The following is a 19,918-nucleotide window of genomic DNA, read 5'->3' on the forward strand; positions in this document are numbered from 1 at the left end:
GGTTTTTCCCAAACAACAGATCTTGTTGTAACATATAATTATGTGTATTGTTGCAGCAACAGGACCGATTCATGTGCACGGTGTGTTGCACAAGATGTGGTATCGCTACAACAACCACACGAGGGTGAGTTGAGAGTTATGAACAAGTTGTTGGGCAGAATTATAGTTATGCATTTTAAATCAAACAAACACACAGGATCTAAAATATACTGGCGAGTCTACAAATCAGTTCAATCAGTCCTGTGAATATATCAGATATCTGTCCAGTGACATCCATAACAGTGATAATCAACATTAATCATCAGTCAGTTTCAGCGGCACTTCAGAAGGACAGAGCCTGCAAACAGGTTGGGGGAAAATGAAAGTACGATGCAAGTATGATCGGGAAATATTCCAATGTCTTTCTCCCTGGCAGTTAGGAATATCTTTGCAATTCAGGTTTTGAACGATTCAGTGATTTTCTCATTTTCCCACCATCTAAAGTAACTCAAAGTTTACTACTTCACTGAAGTACATATGACAATTCTTATTTTACTACTTTTTCTATGGGCATTTTTTAATACGCCTATTGTACTTACTCCATTTATTTGACTGTCAGTCTCTAAAACAAAAGCCCTGATTCGGAGTATTAATTATAATATGGTTTATGATATAGTAGTTTTTAAAAGTTGCCCCGCCTTTACCAGCATCAACATTATAGCTATACCAACACATTCATTTTGATTTTCTTTTTTCAAGTACATTTACTTTGGCTACTTTCAATGTTTTTTGTTTGAAAGCATTTTCACATTGACGCACTGTTATTTTTTCTCTTGTAAAACATCTGAGTAATTCCCGTCCTGTCAAGCACATCATTTTCACTCACCAGTGAAATTCATTCTGTCACAAGCACATCAAATGTGATTTAATCAATATCTGTGGACACAATGTCTGTCCAATTGTCACAACATACCGTTCCGGGGGGGGGGGATCAATAGACAGTAACTTTCAAACAATGACTTGACCTACATTATCTCGGAACTTTATTTTGAAGGGCAAACGAGCCTAACGACACCGGGTTGTTGCTAATGCTAATGGCAGCGGAGGGGTGAAGCTGCACTCCGAAGATGGCTGGGGTGTTCGAGGTGGAGGTTGACGGTGTGGAGCACGACCACGGACTGGCGCACCACCACGACGAGCCGAGCCAGGTGAGAGCGACGGGCCGCACCGACGCGCCACGACGGACAGAAAGCAGATGCGGTTGAATTTACGCTGGGATGCTAGCTGCCAACACGGAACTCTCGTGTCCGCTGCTGCTCGCGGCTGTAGCATATCGCAGGCGGCTCGCCGCTGCAACACAGTCGCCTGTCACCAGGCAGATGTGCGGCGTGTAGACAGACACACTGTCCATCGAACACAACGGGGTGTGCTGCGTTAATTAAAAGAAAGAAAGAAAGGAAGAAAGGAAGAGAGTAGCAGAGCATGCGCGGGACGCCGTGTCAGCCGTTTAGCATCGCTAAGCTAGCTAACCGGCTAACGTTCCAGTCATGTGTTTTAACTGGTGGATGTAGGTAACATGGCCTTTGTAAAACTCAAATGAGCGATTATCAGAGTGTCTTCCACCGTCGCTCATACTGCTACGTCCATAAATGTCTCTGCGACAGAAATACAAGCCGATGTGGCTGTACGGGTCAAAGGGCATCTGTTGCCTTTTAAGGGCCAGATGGTTTTATCAGTGTCAAGCCTGGGGAGACACCCAAAGCACTTCCTGTGGGATTTCAATCTTATGGTCACACCAACGCCTGAATCTCAAGTCAATGTCTGAGCAGGTGCGCACCAAGTACAAGATGTTGTAAACGGAGCAAAACCCAGTGTCAATAAGCTAATGCAGAATATCATGTGAGGTGTAGTTGTCACATGTGCAGCAGAGAGTGGCATCACACCTCAGACCCTTGTGTTTGGTCCACTGATGATCAGATGTAAAGGACCTTGAGTGCTCTGATGACCAGCCCCCCGCATCACTATGTTAAGATATGAGAGAATGAGTTGAACTCCAACATGTGTCCGATCTGAAGAGCAAGACTGCTCATTTTTAACAGAGTGTTGAGAGACTGTGTTTTTTCACACACGTCTCAGCAGTGTACTATGGGTCCATGGCTTGATAGCTCCTTTTTGATAAGGACTTAAATGGGGGGGGGAAAACAAATAGTTGCCAGTTTACACTATAGAATGAGTGATCTACCAAATAAATTGGTGTGTACCCAGCTTTGAGAAACAAGCATTTCAGCTTCCTGTACAACCAAACTTTAATGTTTTAATTCATCTGTGTGTGTGTGTGTGTGTGTGTGTGTGTGTGTGTGTGTGTGTGTGTGTGTGTAATTCGTTTAGCTGCTCTTTAATTGGCATGCCATGTAAGGTGTGGGGGTTTAAAGCCAACTGTGTGAGAGGCGCAGTGTGATTATTTTGTTTTCATCAATCAACTGTGACCGCCTTGTCATCCTGCAGTTGTAGAATAGTCCCAATATGACTCTTCTTATTACAAATAATCATTGAATCTTGCTCAGAACGATCTATTGTGTCTGTTTATTGCAGTCTGTCCTCAAAATGTCTGAGGTGTTTTGTCAGTTTGTTTAGTTTCTTACTTGGTCCAGTTAAACTCATCATTTTGTCTTTTTCCGTCTGTAGATTGATGTGTCCAAGCTCTCCCCAGAAGAAAAGTGGAGGTTAGTGTCTTTAATACACTTTTAATGGATCTATTGTAGTGATATTCAAATTTTTCCTTGCACGGGTTCTTATCTGCGCATGGTTTTGGTAAAGAAAAGAGCTCTTTACATCCTAATAGAAAGTTTTTCAATTGGGTTTAGTGCGTTTTTTTTGTACGCACAAATTACTAAATAGCAATCCACCAGAAAATACAACAAACTGTGACAAGGCACTCTGTCCAGAGAAAGTGGTCTCACCTTTGTTACATCTTTTGCCCATCCCTCTGTGTTGTGCGTACAACACAGAGTCTGACCGGAGGGCTTCTCTGGGGAGTTCAACATACCCAGGATATGTTTTCGTTACCTGGTTTGACTAAACCTAACATTGACCATCCTGGATAACCTGCACTAGGACGCAGGATGTCAACTGTCTCAGTCAACCCTGGGTTTTCCTGTCCGGTTACAAGGGCGTTAATTACAAGCGACATCGTCAGGACCATAAAATAAAGTTTTTAATATGATATGAAAAGAAACGCTGATACGTGCAGGTGAATTTGGTAATAGTAACATTCTAAAAAGTGAAATGAAAATAATATGATCAAACGACTAAAACAGAAAGTTGAAATGCTGAGTAGTTGCTACACCCTTAAAATAAATATTCGCCTTTTCCGTTTCCCTTTTTTTTTGTGTTGTTAAGAATAAAATGTTTTATGGTTACGATTCATCTCGTGGTTTATTGGGCTGGTTCCAGACATAAAACTCTTGACTCTTGTCACAATGTCAATGTAGTGAATGAATGGGAAATTCGCGGGAGCCGTTCTCTGTCACGTTATTCTAAACCTTTTTGTCCCAGGCAGGATTCTGTAGAATGAGGACTCTGGTTTTTCAGTGATGTAATTGGTCAGTAGTTGGACTGTCGCCTGTCTTTGATCTGTTATCTGGACCTTAACTTGTTCCGGAGCAGGTTCAGCATAAGTTACCATGGTGATTTACCCTGGTAAGAAGAGAACCAGCTTCGTACGACTGAAAACCCAGAGATTAAAGCTGAAGTTACCACGATAACCGCAAATCCCGCCTCGTAGTACAGGCCTCTGCTGAAGTTCACTGTTCAAACAGTTCCCAGTCATCACCATCGGGAGTCACCAGTGTGTAGAGATGACTGATGCAGCTCTAAAGATATGCCTATCCCGCATTGCTATGAATCATCAAATTGTGTAACATTAGTTGAGCCTGTTCTTCTTCTTCTTCCACAGGGTGGAGCATGCAAGAATGCATGCTAAGCACAAAGGCCACGAGGCCATGCACGCAGAGATGGTGCTCATCCTCATTGTCACCCTGGTCGTCGCCCAGCTAGTCCTTGTGCAGTGGAAACAGAGACATTCAAAGTCATACAACGTAAGACACGAACGGCACACAAGCGAAAAGTTTGGAGTTTTGGATGTAGCATTTGTAATTACCCTCATGCGAAGATGCATACTTAACAGACTCTCTATGTTTTGGATACAGATTCGGTTTACGTTTCGGGGGGGTTATGTTTACACAATTTTTCGTGGTGGTAACCGTTTCATCTTTGATCCACACACATCTTGCGCATCTTCCAACATGTGCGCTGTCTGCTGTCTTGTAGCTGGTGACTCTGTTCCAGATGTGGGTAGTTCCTCTCTACTTTACCACCAAACTTCACTGGTGGAGGTTCCTGACCACGTGGTTTATCTTCTCTGTCATCACAGCCTACATCTCCTACCGTGCCACTCGGAAGCCGCTGGCATGCACCACACCGAGGTATAAACCACTGCTTTACGTTTAACTTTACCCTGCAAATGAAAAGATCTGCCTTTCCAATGACGAGGATTGAACTATCCATTATGACATGATCTGACAAATTCCTTTTTTGACTTCTGTAGATTGGTGTACAAGTGGTTCCTCCTCCTCTACAAAATCAGCTATGCTACAGGAATAGCAGGCTACAGTGTCGTCATGTTTACACTTTTTGGTATTAACCTAATATTCAGGTATGTATTGTCAGTTCCACAACATTTCCTTGGTGCTAATTGAACTTTTCCCCCTCAATTCAACTCCATAATTGTTGAAAACTATGAGCGGTTGTTACTTGTTAAACCATTTAGAATAAACTATATGTTGCTTTTGACAAGAGTAGCCATGTTTTCCATCTTGACCTCTGACCCATTTAAATTTTCAAACTTACCACATTCATCATTAATCTGAAAACCCAATAGATAAGTGTATTACTCACCATTTTCCCTTTATATTTCTTTCTTTTAATCTGTCAGCCTGGTTGGTTGGTTACTTTCTGATTCATGCACTGACGCACTACATAAACAATGAAAATTCTTTATACAATCCATCCCCCACTAGATTATAGAATTTGACTGACTTTATCAGAAAGAAAGAGCAAACAGCACTCTCTTTCCGCCCTTTTCAGAACCTCAGGCGTGTGTGTTTAGAGGTAACACTGGTCACATGACAAATAAATAAACATCATATTACACGGTTTGAAAATACAGGGTCGCTTCAGAATATTATCATTGGCAATGATGTTCACTCGTACTTAGTTATCACATAAACTCTTATTTAAACAAGGATATGACAAATGTCTCGTGTTTGTTCCCTAGTGACTGTTGGTCATTCAAAACATTGGAAGATGTCACCTAAAGCTTTGGAAACCTGTGATGGACACATCATTTTCTGACATTTCATAGACCAAAAAAAACCCAGATTGACTAATATGGAAAATAATGAATAGTTTCTGCTCTAATTTAAACCGTAGCTTTGACCAATATGTATGCCAATATTGTCAGTCTATATGTAGAGCTTTGTAGAACTGTAATCACAAATCTTATTATTTATCCTCCCTGAAGGACATGGTCTAAATATACATAGAAATGCCTAATTTATATCCATCTTACCTTTTTGGGAAAGAAGCTTGGTCTTAGCTCAGTTCATTTTCTGAAATGGCAGATTTTTAGATTTGTACGCATGGTCAAATATGTATCCACAAACCGACTTTTTAAAAGCGTTGAATTTTTGACTCTTATTTTAACATTCTTTAAACACCAAATAGAAAACTGACACAAACTCAGATTAACATTTAACAGCAAGATTACTCAGAGCCATGATTTCCTCGCGGTGCTTTCTCTGTCCAGGATAAAGCCGGAGGATGCAATGGACTTTGGCGTCTCTCTACTTTTCTACGGTCTGTACTACGGGGTCCTAGGAAGGGACTTTGCAGAAATGTGTGCAGACTTCATGGCTTCCACCGTTGGTGTAAGTGGACTGTTTGACGACACTGCGCGTTTACTGTTTAGTTAAAATCTCATGCTCACTGTTGGCTCCTTCCTCCTTTTTTTCCTTTCTTCAGTACTACAGTGCATCCGGCATGCCAACCAAGCACCTCTCTGACAATATCTGTGCTGTGTGCGGTCAGCCCATCCTTGTCGACGTCAGTGAGGAGGGGATTATTGAGAACACGTACAGATTATCCTGCAACCATGTGTATCCTTCCCGTCAGTAACGGACCCATTGTCATGCTTTTGCCTCCTTTATCAGTGTAAAAGAAGTTAAAGCAAACCATGGAAAATTTTATTTTCTACAAAAGGTACAGTTGTGGATTTGTTGGAATCGTCCAGTGCACTGATTTCGCAGACCAAAAGGGAACTGACAGTCAACTTGACCTTTATGTCAGACAGTTGATGTTATGATCATTGTATGTTTTTTTGAACTTACACTACTTCCCCCCCACTATTATCTCCTGCTACTGGTGCACTGTAAATAGCATGCAACCATATCAAATGTCACAGATTGTGTGCTTTCAATGCTGCCTCTTAATAGAAAAATGTCAAATTAAATGAGGCAGAAATCTATGTTTACAAATGAGAATAGAGAATTGCATGTAGTGATTTGTAGTTGGAGCCTAACTCATGTTTCAGCAGGCTAGTGTTATTGACCGATATTGGTTAATCACAGTTATCATCCTATTGGCATATACACACTGACCCCTTACACAATACTAATACTGTGTACGGCCTCCGTTTTTACTCAAAACAGCTGTAGTTCTTTGCGGCATGGATTTGACAAGCTGTTGGAAACCTTTGGGATTCTGCTCGATGTCGACACGATTGCATCACTTAATTTCTGCTGATTTGTCAGCTGCACATTCATGCTCATGTTCCGATCTGGTGACTGAGCAGACCACCGAAGTACACAGAACTCATTGTCTTGTTCTCAAAACCATTTTGAGACATCTGCTGCTTTGTGACATGGTGCGTTATCACGCTGCAGAAGACTATTAAAGGATGCACAACAAAGGGTGCAAAGAAAACATTCCACACCCATACACCTCCCCCTTACCTGCCTGGACTGTTGACGCGAGGCAGGTGGGGTCCATGGAGTCAGTGAAGTCCATCTATCGATCTATTGTTGATCCAACAAGTTGTTGCATGATGTCAGCAAAACAAAATCTATTTTCATATTTCAACAAGTTACCAAAGAGTTAAATTTTGGGCCTTTGTGTTGGTTTGAACTGTTGCTCATGTCCTGCTCCTGTGTCAAGCCCTTAACTCCACGTCCAGGTTCCATGAGTTCTGCATAAGAGGATGGTGCATCGTCGGAAAGAAGCAGATGTGCCCTTACTGCAAAGAGAAGGTGGATCTGAAGAGGATGTTCAGTAACCCGTATCCTTTTCATTCTTTGATGCTCGCACGTCAAGCTTAACCCATTGTTATTATTTGGTATTGAATATCTCAATAATTCCTGAGTTGATTAATGCAATGTCAGAGATCATATAGCATATTTAGCAACTTTTATGCACAGACTGGGTCTATAGAGGATAGGGAAAACAAAGACCTCGTGGAGTGGAGGACAAACTTAGATCAGGTCATTTTCAGCCACTTGACATTCAGGAAACACAGTTGTGCCTAGTCAAAGGAGAAGGACGTAAAGTGAGGGTGAGTTTTTCAGGCGGCTTAATTGCTGGCTGTTGGGAACAAGAGATGAGACATTTAAAGGGTATATACTGAACCAAGTTCCTGTTCCTTTTTGTGGCTCAGAATTTACACTTCAGTCAGCTCAGACAACTACATGCACTAAATGAAAAAGTGGTCCTTCTGCTCGTGCTGAGTTGTGTGCTTTACACTTGGCATGGATTATCACCATTTATTAACCACTGGTTATTGGTGTAGAAGGTTTTTTTCCTTAACCTATGTTTCAGTTGGGAGAGGCCACATGTCATGTATGGACAACTTTTAGACTGGCTGCGGTACTTGGTGGCCTGGCAGCCAGTTATTATTGGATTTGTGCAAGGTATCAACTATGTCCTGGGTCTGGAGTGACCTGCGACCGGCAGACATGGACATACAGGCGACACATAGAAGATATGCACTGGCTCAAAAGACTGAGGCCCTGACATTGAACTAAAACACCAATAAAAAGTGTCTATTTTTTTTGTATATATTTATAGGCACAATATCTGTATTTCGGGTTTATTTGATTTTTATTAGTGATCTGAATTTGGAAGTCTGTCAATCTCCCCAAGATTTGCTTTACACCATAATAATTGGTTTGTGCATTTCTAGTTAAGCGGTTCGCAAAATCAGTAGAGCGGTTCTTATTTTAACAATGTATGTCTTAAGTGTGTGTTGATAGTTAAAAGATCATGCTAGAGCTTTTTAATCCTCATGTCGATCACATGAGTAATAAACACTTTATGGAAATTAGTATAAATCATTTGCTCCCTTTGCCTCTTGATTACATGAACCCAGCGCACACTTCCTCTGGAGTCCTCTCTCAACTGCGTCACCTAATGGTCTATGGGAATTGCTCGTGACGCTGTTTGACCTGCACCGATTCCATGTTTTGAACTGAAGTGACATGGGTGAGAGTTCCCTAAGCGCTGACAGTCATCCATCATGTGAGCGTAAGCCTCGTCATCATGAGGGGGAAAAAAGCACCAATCGTACGTAAATAGAGGATTCCTCATAAAGACTTTTTTTTCTCTGACAGGATTTCGAAATGTCCCTGTTGTCTTCACGGACACTCATCTTTACCATCTTGGCAAATCAGTCTTTGTTTTAGCAGTGACCTTTTGTGCTATGTCACATTTCATGAAGTTTGCAATTATTTGAATCGGAGGAACGTCACTATCTACCAAACAAACTTGCCCATTTTATTTTCAATATATGATTTTCTCAGTTGTATCTATCCATGCAGGTTTTCGGTTTTGATTTCATGCTACTCTTGTCAGCTGTTTCCTTCAGAACTGCTTCTACCTGGAAAAAAATTGTCTCTGAAACTGCTGACAGTTTGCACTGTGCAGTTTCGGGGTAAAACGCATTACAGTTACGTTTTTAAAATCCTTTTCCATTCTGTTGGCATTACTGACTTAATTTTATTCACCTCCATTACTTTGGTTTTGCAGGAGAAAGCCTGGCCAGATAAAATGTTACATCTACATGGCTTGCTACTGTTCGAGGTGAGAGAAAGTTTTTCTGTAATTTGGCTGAACTTGAACGGTTTTGAAATTGGCGCGACTCCGTACCGTACAAATCAAAGCTAAGATGCTACCGAGTTTCTGGAACTACCACTAACTGTTCAAACACAATCTGACCTTATGAGGAAAGATCTTTAACATGATCCTTTAACTCAGTGATTGCTGATGGTGCCAGTCTTATTTGAATGTGATCTGATCAGTTTGAGGCCCTGCGGGGACTGTGTACAACACGGCCAACGTGATCATGTTGTTTTATTGTCAATGTTTTGATCGAGATCCGTTAATAAATGTCGCATTGGTTTAGATTTGTGTGTATGATGTTTTTATCTGTGCATCCTCGAGGTGTGTTTCGCCAACATTTTGCAACCAACTCCTTGTTCACTGATTTATTTGGAATCTCATGACAGAGCTATGATTTATTCAAAATGCTTGATTTATGTAACCATGAAGTACGTGTCAACAAGAGTGGGTCACTGAGGAAATCCCCCACGTCCATGCTTTATGTTTTCTGAGTGGGTGTAGAGGAAGTGAATTATCTCGGTGTGTACTGTATATATATATCGCAATTCCAAACGGCAGTGACCAGCGAACACCTCTCACTTGACTCATCAATATGAAGCTGTCCTCTGTTGTCAAAGGTAATATTTAATAACACCAACTCGTTAATTTTTGCTGTATTATGGCATTGGCTGTTAACATGTTGTGTCCCTGCGACAGCCTTGGGATCTCTGTGTCTGCTGCTTGCAGATGGATTTCCAGGTACAGTATGTGTTTTGTGGGAGACAAAGTAGTGTTTTTGTGTCATTCAGTGTTTGTGCTGACATAAATGTGTTCTTCAGTTTCTATGGATGGATTTCCACACATCATCGGGGCAGATCAGGTCAGAATGAAAGCTCATCCAGGTAACATTTGCACAAAAGAAATTACCAATTGCTATGAAGTGTTACATGTTATTTACAGTTCTCGAGCCATCAGGGTTTCTGTACATGTATTGAGGCTGTGTTTGTGGCCTGGGTGTGTTGTGCCTCACAGGTGAGCCACTGGTTCTTCACTGTGACGCATTTACAAACAGTGAAGCCGGTGTGACACTCAGCTACTGGCTCGTCAATGGCTCGTTCCCCGAGGAAACGGCCAGCAGCGGCAGAATGGTGGAATCAGAAGAGTGAGTATTAGGACTTTGATATGTACACTAACATGGAAGTTGCCAAAGCACAGCGTTGTGGCCATTTAACTTTTTAGATGTCAAGCCACTGTGAATCCTTCAAATTTAGTTCTGCAGAATGTTTCGTGATTTGATGATTATTTGATTTGTAAACCTGCAGGTAGGCTGTAATCACTATCTTCTTTTTTGGGGGTTTTGTTTTAGATCAACTTTGGAGGAGGGCACAATCATCCAGAGGAGTTTGCTGTTGAAGAATGTCACATCAGAGGACTTCAAATCCACCTTCACCTGCGTTGTGACGAGCACTGAAGGAACTGCCCAAAAGCACATAAAGATCGCGGTGGCAAGCTGTGGTTGTAATACAAGAGAAAAAAGGAAAAGACACTGAATGTCAGTGCCCTATCACTAATGGATTATTGTGAGACACGTTTTTATTTTGCAAAATAATGAATATTGGAAGGAATCAATATTATCTGTCTATGTATTACTGGATGTCACAGTGTTGTGTGGGACAACATGGTCCAAAAAAGGTAATTTCCTCTGTTTATCCGTCAAGGAATAAATACAGGGAAACAAGGTGCAACCATACAGCACCTGAAAGTCAACTTAACTTTCCCGATGCATCATTTCAATGTGGAACTGAATGTAGCCTTGATACAGTAAACTTTATAAATTCAATATATTATTATTATTATTATTAATAAACTGTCTATAGATTACTGTAATTTACACGAGGTTCTGCCTTTTAACTGCAGAATATAGCCAGAATATTGTAACAATGTTTTTGCTACGGTTGTGTATCATTCCAGTGTCTGGCTGTTTGCGATCTCTAATTTGTCTGCCGCTGAAGCACAATGAAAATATACTCCACGATAACACAAAGTTGAATCAAGTCATTTCACTCTAACCCTGTGGTTGTTTTTTATTATAGATTTATTATTTATTGTACCATTTATTACAAACAGGTTACTTTAGTGTGAATGGGTATCACTGTCTCTACCGTAGTGTTGGTCTCATGCATGTAGACCGAGACCAACGGTCTGGTTGTGAGGTGAACGTCAGATACGTGTGTAAAATGAATTTAAGTGCAGAATAATTCAGTTTTCACACATTTACCATCAATGATTTACCAGTAACCACTGGGGCTCACAGACATTCCTCATAATCCTCTTTATGTTGTGTTACAAAGCTATTTGAAATCTGGAATCTAGCAGAACACTAGCAATAATTAATAATGTATGTACTATGTACAGTATTACATCCCAAAAATATTAACCTGATCAAATTACATTTTCTTGTTTGGAAAACACTTTGGTACATAAGTGTTACTCTGGAACTAAAAAGTGATAACTTTTGGCTCAATAGAGCTTTAAAGAACCAGTAGTGCACATATTGGTTGAATAGGAGAGAAACATGATTCTCCATCAGGGGGGTAATCCAGGTTTTTTTTAATCCTGAAAAGAGGGAAACTCTGGGTTTTCTGTTCCAGAAAGCGAGTGAACTTCTGTCAACCTAATCTATTCGCTGGCAGGTTTTCTTTAAAAACAATGCCGAGTTTCTCCTTAACTCCACCCTTTTCCTGAACCTGATCTAGCTGTCAAAAAATGAGGTGTCCTTTCTTCTTCAACCCGATCGATATGGAAGCAGAATTAATTCAGTAGCCTCACGTCACGAGAGGATGTTGAGACCTCGTATAGATGCTTTAATTTCCTGACTACTTAAAGGTAGAACTTTACCGTTTCTCTCACAATATATCACATCTGAACAATATTCTCCGTCCTTATTTCCAGCATTTTAATAGCCCTTAGATTTTTTCGGAACAGGAGTTTTCTGTACAACAAGTTGACATAGCCAAAGATGTTTTCTTTGTTTAATATGTGAAATCTGATTTATTCATTCATATGCCTTACCTATCTGCACTATATTCTTATAATTCATCTTCAGCTGCAGCCACCTTATTTTTATGCCCAAGGGATTGCACCTAAATTAAAAAAAATTAAATAACATTGCACGTTTTTCAGACGTGAGCAACCAGAATTGAAAACCCCAGACGCCTGCGCACCGGACAGCGTCACTGACCATTACAGCATCATTATACAAAAATTTGGTGGAGAAAATATAGTTTTGAATTCATTGTTTATGTTATTTAGTAATTGTCTCCCACACCACCTGTCTCTCCTCATCTGCGATGCTCTGCTTTCTCAGAATGTCCTTATGTTCTCCATAAGCACAAAGTTGTATCTCCAACTCTGACAGCATGACGTAGGAAGACCTTGTTTTAGCCTCCGTTTTCCTGGTGACTCGTATCGGAGCTCCATTGATGATGGCTTTTTATAGTGGTCGGCCACAAGCAGAAGTCAGCATGATCTAACTAACTCAGAATAGCTGTTCTAGAAACGAAAACTCAAGAGTTCCCCATCTCAGAGTAGATCAGAGTTTTTTTAAAACCTGCTTCCTGGAATACACCCCAGGACAAGACGTGCAGACGTGTAGCTCAGTTTCCTTCCAACTGAAACTGAAAAGCATTGAGACACATCAGTGTTTGTTCAGCGATCATGTCACTGGGACGCTGCCTCTGACGTTAACACACCCAGCTCCTCCAGGCAGTGCTGCAAATTGTTATTCCTACCAGGAAAATGATTTTCTCTGATCCTCTTCCTGATGAGGGCAGCAGCATCTTCGATCACCGTTGGCCACTTTGCAGAAGTGCAGAGCGGCCGGAGGAGCTCCAGGTTGGTCTCGTGCACCATTCCAAACAGAAAACGTAGGGAAATGTCCAGTTTACCGTCCGCACAGAGCAGGCTCCTGTCCACAGCACTCTTGTACAGCTCCATGACTCTTTGCCCCTTGAATAGCCCCATGAGCTTTTTTGTCAAATGCTGCTCAAAAATGTTCTTTCCCTGGTTTGTAAAGGAGAGGAACACATACAGGGCAGCCAGGTACTCCTGCACGGTGGGGTGGACAAAGCTCAGGACTTCCTCAAGAAACAAAACGTTGGGCTTAATTAGATACTGTGTGCACAGGCCACTGTTGTTCACTGCCTCCTTCTCATCGATTCCAGTGTCTTTCCAGTCGAGCTTGGTCATTTGGAACTGGCCTTGTTCCAACATGTCAAAGGCCAACTTTCCAAGTTGCATAAGGAAGTCTCTCTCTTTGTCCGGGCTACTGTCTGGAGCTCTAAATGTGCGACGCTGACGTGTGAGCAGGAGCACTAGCTTTGTGTACATGTAAGTGATGCTCCTGGGCAGCTCCGCCCCCGTCCCCTGTTCCCTAAACATGTGATGGCACTCATCAGCAACCAGAGAGCAGAACAAGGGCAGGTGGCACATGATGCCAAGGGTTTTGAAAGTTTTAATATGTGCAATAACTCGGGCTGCTTGATTTGGGTCCGTAAATCTCCTGTGAAAGTACTCATCCCTTTCGCGGTCACAGAATCCACGCACCTCTATCTCTAAATAGTGCGTATCCCAGGGAATGCGGAACTTTACTTGCGGCCGAGAAGTGATCAGGAACAGGCCGTGGTTGAACAGCTTCCCTCGGAGGAGGTTGACCACAATGGCATTCAGGGTGGTGAGATCTGTGACATCACTTACGAGCCCGGTGTTCTCAAAGTCGAGGACACCGTTGTACTCGTCAAGACCGTCGAAGACTAACAGTATTTTGCAGTCTTCGCTTCTGTAATCCTCATGCCTCAGCTTTTCTGTTTCTGGGTAGAGTTTTTGAATTATTTGCAAAAGGGAGAGCTGAGAACCCTCAAACTGTTTGAGTTCTCTGAACGGCAAAGGAAACAAAAAAGACACGTGTTGGTGGGCTCGCCCTTCGGCCCAATCCAGGACTAACCTTCTGACCGCCATTGACTTTCCTGACCCTGCCGGTCCAGTGAGCAACGTTATCTTTGTGTTTGAGCGCTCCAGCATTTCAGGGGTAAAAATATCCTTGGTAGAAAGACGTATCTCTGCTTCCTGGTTGCTGTTCAGTTTTTCTATGGTCATGACCTCATGTTCAATATTCGGGCCATTGTCACATGTTGAGGAAATGTAGAGATTAGTATAGACGTCGTCAAAGGGCCTCTTCTTTTCCTGCATGTCTACATCCTCACATACTTCACTGTATGTCCTCTTCAGAGTCTCACTCAAATCATGACGCATTTCATCTTAAAAAAGGAAAAAAATATACATATTTATATATGTCATCCATTTCTTTTGTTATGATTAAATTAACAGTAATAAGATATTAAGACACATGGGAGTGTACTTACTTCTGAGGCACAAAGTCTGGAGATAAGCAACCATCTTTTTCTGCCCCATATCCTCAAGAACAGTTTTGGTGATCTGCAAAGACATGTCAAGGTTGTAAAACTCCAGCAGCCTGTCCACAAGGTCCACAAGGTCCATGTCCTGGGGAGGAGTGTTGAAAGACTGTGGGTAACGCTGCCACAGCGCCATCTTGAATGTCCTTAGAGCTCCCTCTGTCATCTTCCCTAGGGTTTTACAGATGGCCTGATTCCACAAGACAGAAGAAACTCAGAACAGTTGTCGACCGAAGAGTGTTTTGTATGCAATTTCCTTCAAACTGTTAAAAACAATTGGAGAACACAGACTGACCTTGAAGGTGAATGCCACCGTCAGAGAAGTAGAAGTAAACTCATTGGTGGTATGGATTGACTGCGGTGTGTCAGAAGTCTCTGAGACAGCATCGTCTTCGCTTTTCGCCCTAGCGGGGCCACAGTGGAGGGATTTAAACATGTGTTAGTGTCAGTCTACTATGTACTGTAATCACACACACACACACACACACACACAGTGCCTTGCTGTGGGTGTGTTTCTTACCTGAGGATTATATTTTCGCAATTGTCACTGTCCACGGAGTAGCAGCTGGAGTATGAATCCTGTCTGTCGAGCTGGACCCTAAAAGCAGGCAGACGAGAGGACTTGTATTGCAAGAGATGTCTCCTTGGATAGAGTAAAAGTGACAACGAGTTGCAGTATGTTGTTAGACACAGCTGCTGCCTGGATTTAATGTGATGGATGCATGAATGTATGGAGAGATTTAAGCTTTGCTGAATACTTATGGTCTTGTTTGTACCCTGTGGAAGATCCATCTTTGCCACCCGTTTCTACAGTGCTCTCGTCAGTTGCCATCGACATATAGCTCAGAGCTGGAGACGGGGCCCGTTCCACATGATGCCTGAAAAACACAAAATGAAGGATGGCGATTGTTTGTTAATTGCTTATTGGCCAAGTAACAAAAGGGAGAGACTAGCTAATTATTTTTCTACTTCTGCTTCCGTACCAGTGGCTGGTATCTATCAGACTCTGTCCCAGGTCCAGAGATGGTCTTCGCTCAGGGATGTAGTAGATTTCGTCGTCTTCATTGGACACGCTCCATTGTCTTCTACCAGACGCTGCATCCCCAAGGGAAGAGCCGTCTAACGACATGGCCAGCGCCTCCATTTCAGTGTCATCCATCATGTCATAGAGAGTGTCAGCCAATGATGAGCTAGTGAACCCTGATCGCTTTTTGTTCTCCCAGGGAAGGTCTCTGGATACTAACCTGTCTGTACATGCAGAAGAACAACAGACATGGAACAAAATATCAGCATATAGAAGTTCTCAAATTCTCTATTGGAGGCAAATCCTCCTGAATAAACAACAGGACAACAAACCAGATACTCTTGCCCATTAAATTTACTTTAAACTTATTTGACAATGAACCCTGATAACATTAAAACTGTATTTTTTGTGCTATGTTAAGATCGCCTGAGCTCAGTTTTCAGAGTTTCGACCAAAAAAACCCGAAATTCTTACCTAAACACGAAACCGTTCCTTTAGTCACATAATCCTGTGCTTGCAAATGAAGTTTAAAAAATAAATACATCCCACGCTCAGCAGGTTCAAATGCTTGTTACTCACTATAGGGTTTTGGAAATCAGCTGAACATGTTTTTGCAAACAGCATTACAACAGTTCCCTAAATGGTTGTATTTCAGGATTCTGATAATCACAGAGCTTTCTGCGCTTTAGATTTTTTTTAACTTGATCTAACAAAGGTTTTATTTTTTTACACGTTGTGGTAGATGAAGAACAAAACGGCACTGGTAATTACACACAATTTGTAATCAACCACTTGTAATTTATCACAACAGTAAATAAGTTACCTTCATTTCATATCGCCTCGCTGATCCACAAGTTGTTCCTTCCACAAGTTGCAACTTCCTCTTCCCCTCCGCTGCATCTTCTTCTTCAGATATGTGTTTAGCAAAACACTACCAAGCAGACTCCGCCGCCTAGTGGCCGGAAGAGAGAAAAACATGAGCCAGCTTTTCTGCTTTCTTCAGCTGGAGGAGGGGGATTGGTTAGTGGTGGAAAAACTCCCTTTTTTATTTTACATGAAATACTCTTGTATTTAATACTATCACTAATAGATACTTTATCTAAATAAGAAAAAACACATGGTGTGCCGTAATGCATTACAAGTAAAAGTGGTCTATTCAGACGTTTAAGTAACCTACAAATGTAAATATAGTATTGAAATTAAGTGTACTCATGCAGAGAGGACCTATTAATTTTGTTTACCATACTATTATTTTATTATTACTAGTGCCTTAATGTATCTGCAGCATTTTAATGTTGTAGCTAGTTTAGAGGGAGGTAATATTCATTACTGTGAATACTGTTGGATGGTTGTATCTATAACATGGCATCATATTTTATGAGCTGATCAATTATTTTGTATTTCAAATATTTTATGTGAAGTCTGAAAGTGACAATAGCTGACAAACAAAAGTGGCAGAGTAAACATATAATTCTGACTACTGAAATGTAGTGGAGTAGCCCAACAGCAAATTATCATTATCATTTTCATTATCATAATACTATTTTTGGTGGAAGTCATCTGTATGGCAATAAATTAAGTTTTCATCAAGGTCTTCTCAATATTAATGAGGAGTACTGACTCTTGTGAGAGCAATTCTTTCATTGCAGGTAATTACAGGTAATTCATTGCATATTGCCTCCCTTAGCAAGGCAAATATTTTCCACCATGATTTATATTGTGGCGCCGCTGTTATACAAGAATTACATCAAATGTAACAACCACTACTGTGAGTGTTTGTGAGCATGGCCAGTGCGGTGCTGCAATCTTCTTCTGGCTATACTGAAAAAATATGATTCATAAAGGTTAAAAGAAATGAGTCTGCAGCTGGTATAAGAGCTGTATAAGAGCTTTTATATCGATAGTGTATATTCTGATTTCAATTTCTTCAGCAGAAACCTATTACCCAGTCTCTGTATTTATTTATGATTATTGATTACCTCGATGCCAGTGTCACTTACACTGACACGTTGAGCTCTCTGCTGCATTGGCCCAATACAGCTGCTTGTTTACTATAGGCAACACTTTAACATTTCAGGAAAATCTTGGCTAGGGGCATGTCTTTTCTTCTTTTTTGTCACATCATGCTCTTTACTCTATGGAGAGATTAAAATGTAGCCTTTTGATTTGATGTAATTTAGATGAAACACGGCTTTGAAAAAAAAAGATAAACTATGAATTTGTGCAGTTAAATAATTATCTACAAAAAACAATGGATGAGTTGTTAATCTAAAAACAGACAAACCCCCAAAACAATTGACTTAACCTAATCACATTGCATGTTTTCATTTGATTTTATCTGTATCGTTTTAAATTCCGTTTATAGCATTTGCATCTCAATAAGTGCCCATGCAGTCGATGTTTACATCATGGAGCCGGGACAGTGTCAGCATCCTGGTCTCATTGGCGACCGAGACCCCAACGAGTTTCCACTACACTGCGCTTTGTGTGACGGAGGCGTGAGCAGTGACAAAGGCGGCAGGAGAAGACGGTGGGGGTATGAGGGGTGATTAGTGCCCGAGGGAGTGCAAGGAGATACAAAGGAGTGTCTGAATTAGCACTGTGCTGAATAGATTTTATTTACGGCTCATGCTGTTTTGTTGCTGTGTGTAAAAAATATAAATAAGAGACTCTTCTTTACATTAGCGTATCTGCCATCAGTGTTGTCAATTGTGCATGAGCACAAGTGGATGCATCCGTGGATCCATCATGCAACTGCTTGAGCCCTTTCCATGACAGTCATTAAACGATTTCACCAGCAACTACAGTACGTAGATCTGGGCCTACTCCTCATGGCTGCAGTGGTTCTTAGTCAGCTCACAGTGTCCATGGGTGGACATCCAGCGAGGGATCATGTCCTTATTGTGGCACTGGAGTGACTCCTTCTGGTTGGATGGACTCATTCTTTATGGAGGGGGATGGAATCTGTGAGGTGCAGTGGACCCTATGGGCCAGTAATAGGCTGGTAGTGATTGGTGCCACTGGAAGGTTTTTAGATGGCCCAACCTAAAGATTCACATTCATTCACATGCACTATTAAAGACAACTTTGATTTATAGGTGAGGCAATCACGACACCATTACTCAGATAGATGGATAGATAGTTACTTTATTCATCCCAAGCTGGGAAATTCCGGTGTGCTCAATGACAAAACACTGAACACATTTTGAGTTTATACCAGGTTCAGTTTGGCCCACGGACACTGCTTAGATTGCTCAGAATTAGATTGTCTATTTTTTCCTTTTTATGAAGAGCGTTTCATGCTTATTACATCTCATCTGCATTACTGTAATACAGTGTTTACATGCATGAACCACAGCATGATTGCTCAGCTTCATTGTTTTCAAAATGCGGCTTACATGACAAAATCATGTAAGCATGATCATATCGGCCCCATTTCAGCTTCCCTTCATTGGCTGCCTGTGTGGTTTAGGATTAATTTTGAAGAATTGCTGTTGACTTTCCAGGCCCTGCATGATTTGGCACCGAGCTACTTGGCCGAGCTTCTGAATCAGTACTCAGTGGCCTGTATGAGATCTTCTGATAAGATGCTGTTAGATATTCTTTAGTCAAGACTGAAAACCAAGGATTAAAGGGCCTTTAACAGCCCAGCCCTCTGAAGTAGTGCATTTGAGAAACGTCACTGTCCGTTTTTAAATCAACTTCCAAAACTTACTTTTGTTGACTGATATAAGAGTTTTTAGCTATTGCTTGTATGTTTCTTTTATCCTTTAATTTTACCATTACCTGCAACTGTTTTGAGTTGTAAGAAATTGTAATATTTTATTCGCTGTCTTTGATTTAAATGATTTTGTCTTGGGCTGCAGGGCGGTGTCGTGGTCAGCTTTGTCACTGCAAGAACCTTCTCACAGCAGGAAGGTTCTTGGTTAATATCCTGTTCTCTGTGGGTACTACAGCTTCTCACAGTCCAGAGACATGCAGATTGGGGTTAGGTTAACTGGAGACTCTAAATTGACCATAGGTGTGAATGTGAGTGTTGATGGTTGTCTGTATGTTGGCCCTGCGACCTGTCCAGGGTGAACCCCGCTTCTCGCCCAATGTCAGCTGGGATTGGCTGCAGCGCCCGCCGCGACCCTTAAAGGATAAAGCGGTATAGATTATTTTTCTTGATGTTTTGCTTTTCTTGTCTGCAGTTGTTGATTATTGTTGTTAATATCGTTAGTGAAAAGTGTTCTCT

The 19,918-nt window shown here is 41.4% G+C and overlaps 2 protein-coding genes across 3 annotated transcripts; one reads left to right on the forward strand and one right to left on the reverse strand.

Annotated features, from left to right (window-relative positions):
• The first annotated feature begins 8 nt into the window (after positions 1-8).
• rnf121 (ring finger protein 121) lies at positions 9-9,489 on the forward strand. 2 transcript variants are annotated; one of them, XM_035625061.2, is made up of 10 exons: positions 9-124; positions 1,034-1,187; positions 2,665-2,702; positions 3,935-4,076; positions 4,309-4,463; positions 4,586-4,693; positions 5,846-5,966; positions 6,061-6,194; positions 7,271-7,372; positions 7,909-9,489. In XM_035625061.2, the coding sequence occupies exons 2-10, from the start codon at positions 1,107-1,109 to the stop codon at positions 8,027-8,029; spliced, it is 1,002 nt and encodes a 333-aa protein (XP_035480954.1). In that variant the 5' UTR covers positions 9-124; positions 1,034-1,106; the 3' UTR covers positions 8,030-9,489. The 2 variants fall into 2 exon arrangements, with proteins under 2 accessions (XP_035480954.1, XP_035480955.1); XM_035625062.2 differs by lacking the exons at positions 9-124; positions 1,034-1,187; positions 2,665-2,702 and adding an exon at positions 3,674-3,826.
• A 1,742-nt stretch (positions 9,490-11,231) lies between these two features.
• On the reverse strand, positions 11,232-16,625 carry nlrc3l1 (NLR family, CARD domain containing 3-like 1). Its single transcript, XM_035625063.2, has 7 exons — positions 16,505-16,625; positions 15,641-15,905; positions 15,434-15,535; positions 15,178-15,255; positions 14,953-15,061; positions 14,607-14,847; positions 11,232-14,501 (listed from the first exon to the last, which is right to left on the reverse strand). The coding sequence occupies exons 2-7, from the start codon at positions 15,817-15,819 to the stop codon at positions 12,907-12,909; spliced, it is 2,304 nt and encodes a 767-aa protein (XP_035480956.2). The 5' UTR covers positions 15,820-15,905; positions 16,505-16,625; the 3' UTR covers positions 11,232-12,906.
• Between the last annotated feature and the right edge of the window lie 3,293 nt (positions 16,626-19,918).

This window comes from Scophthalmus maximus, chromosome 2 (assembly GCF_022379125.1).
Source record: "Scophthalmus maximus strain ysfricsl-2021 chromosome 2, ASM2237912v1, whole genome shotgun sequence".
Lineage (NCBI taxonomy): Eukaryota > Metazoa > Chordata > Actinopteri > Pleuronectiformes > Scophthalmidae > Scophthalmus > Scophthalmus maximus.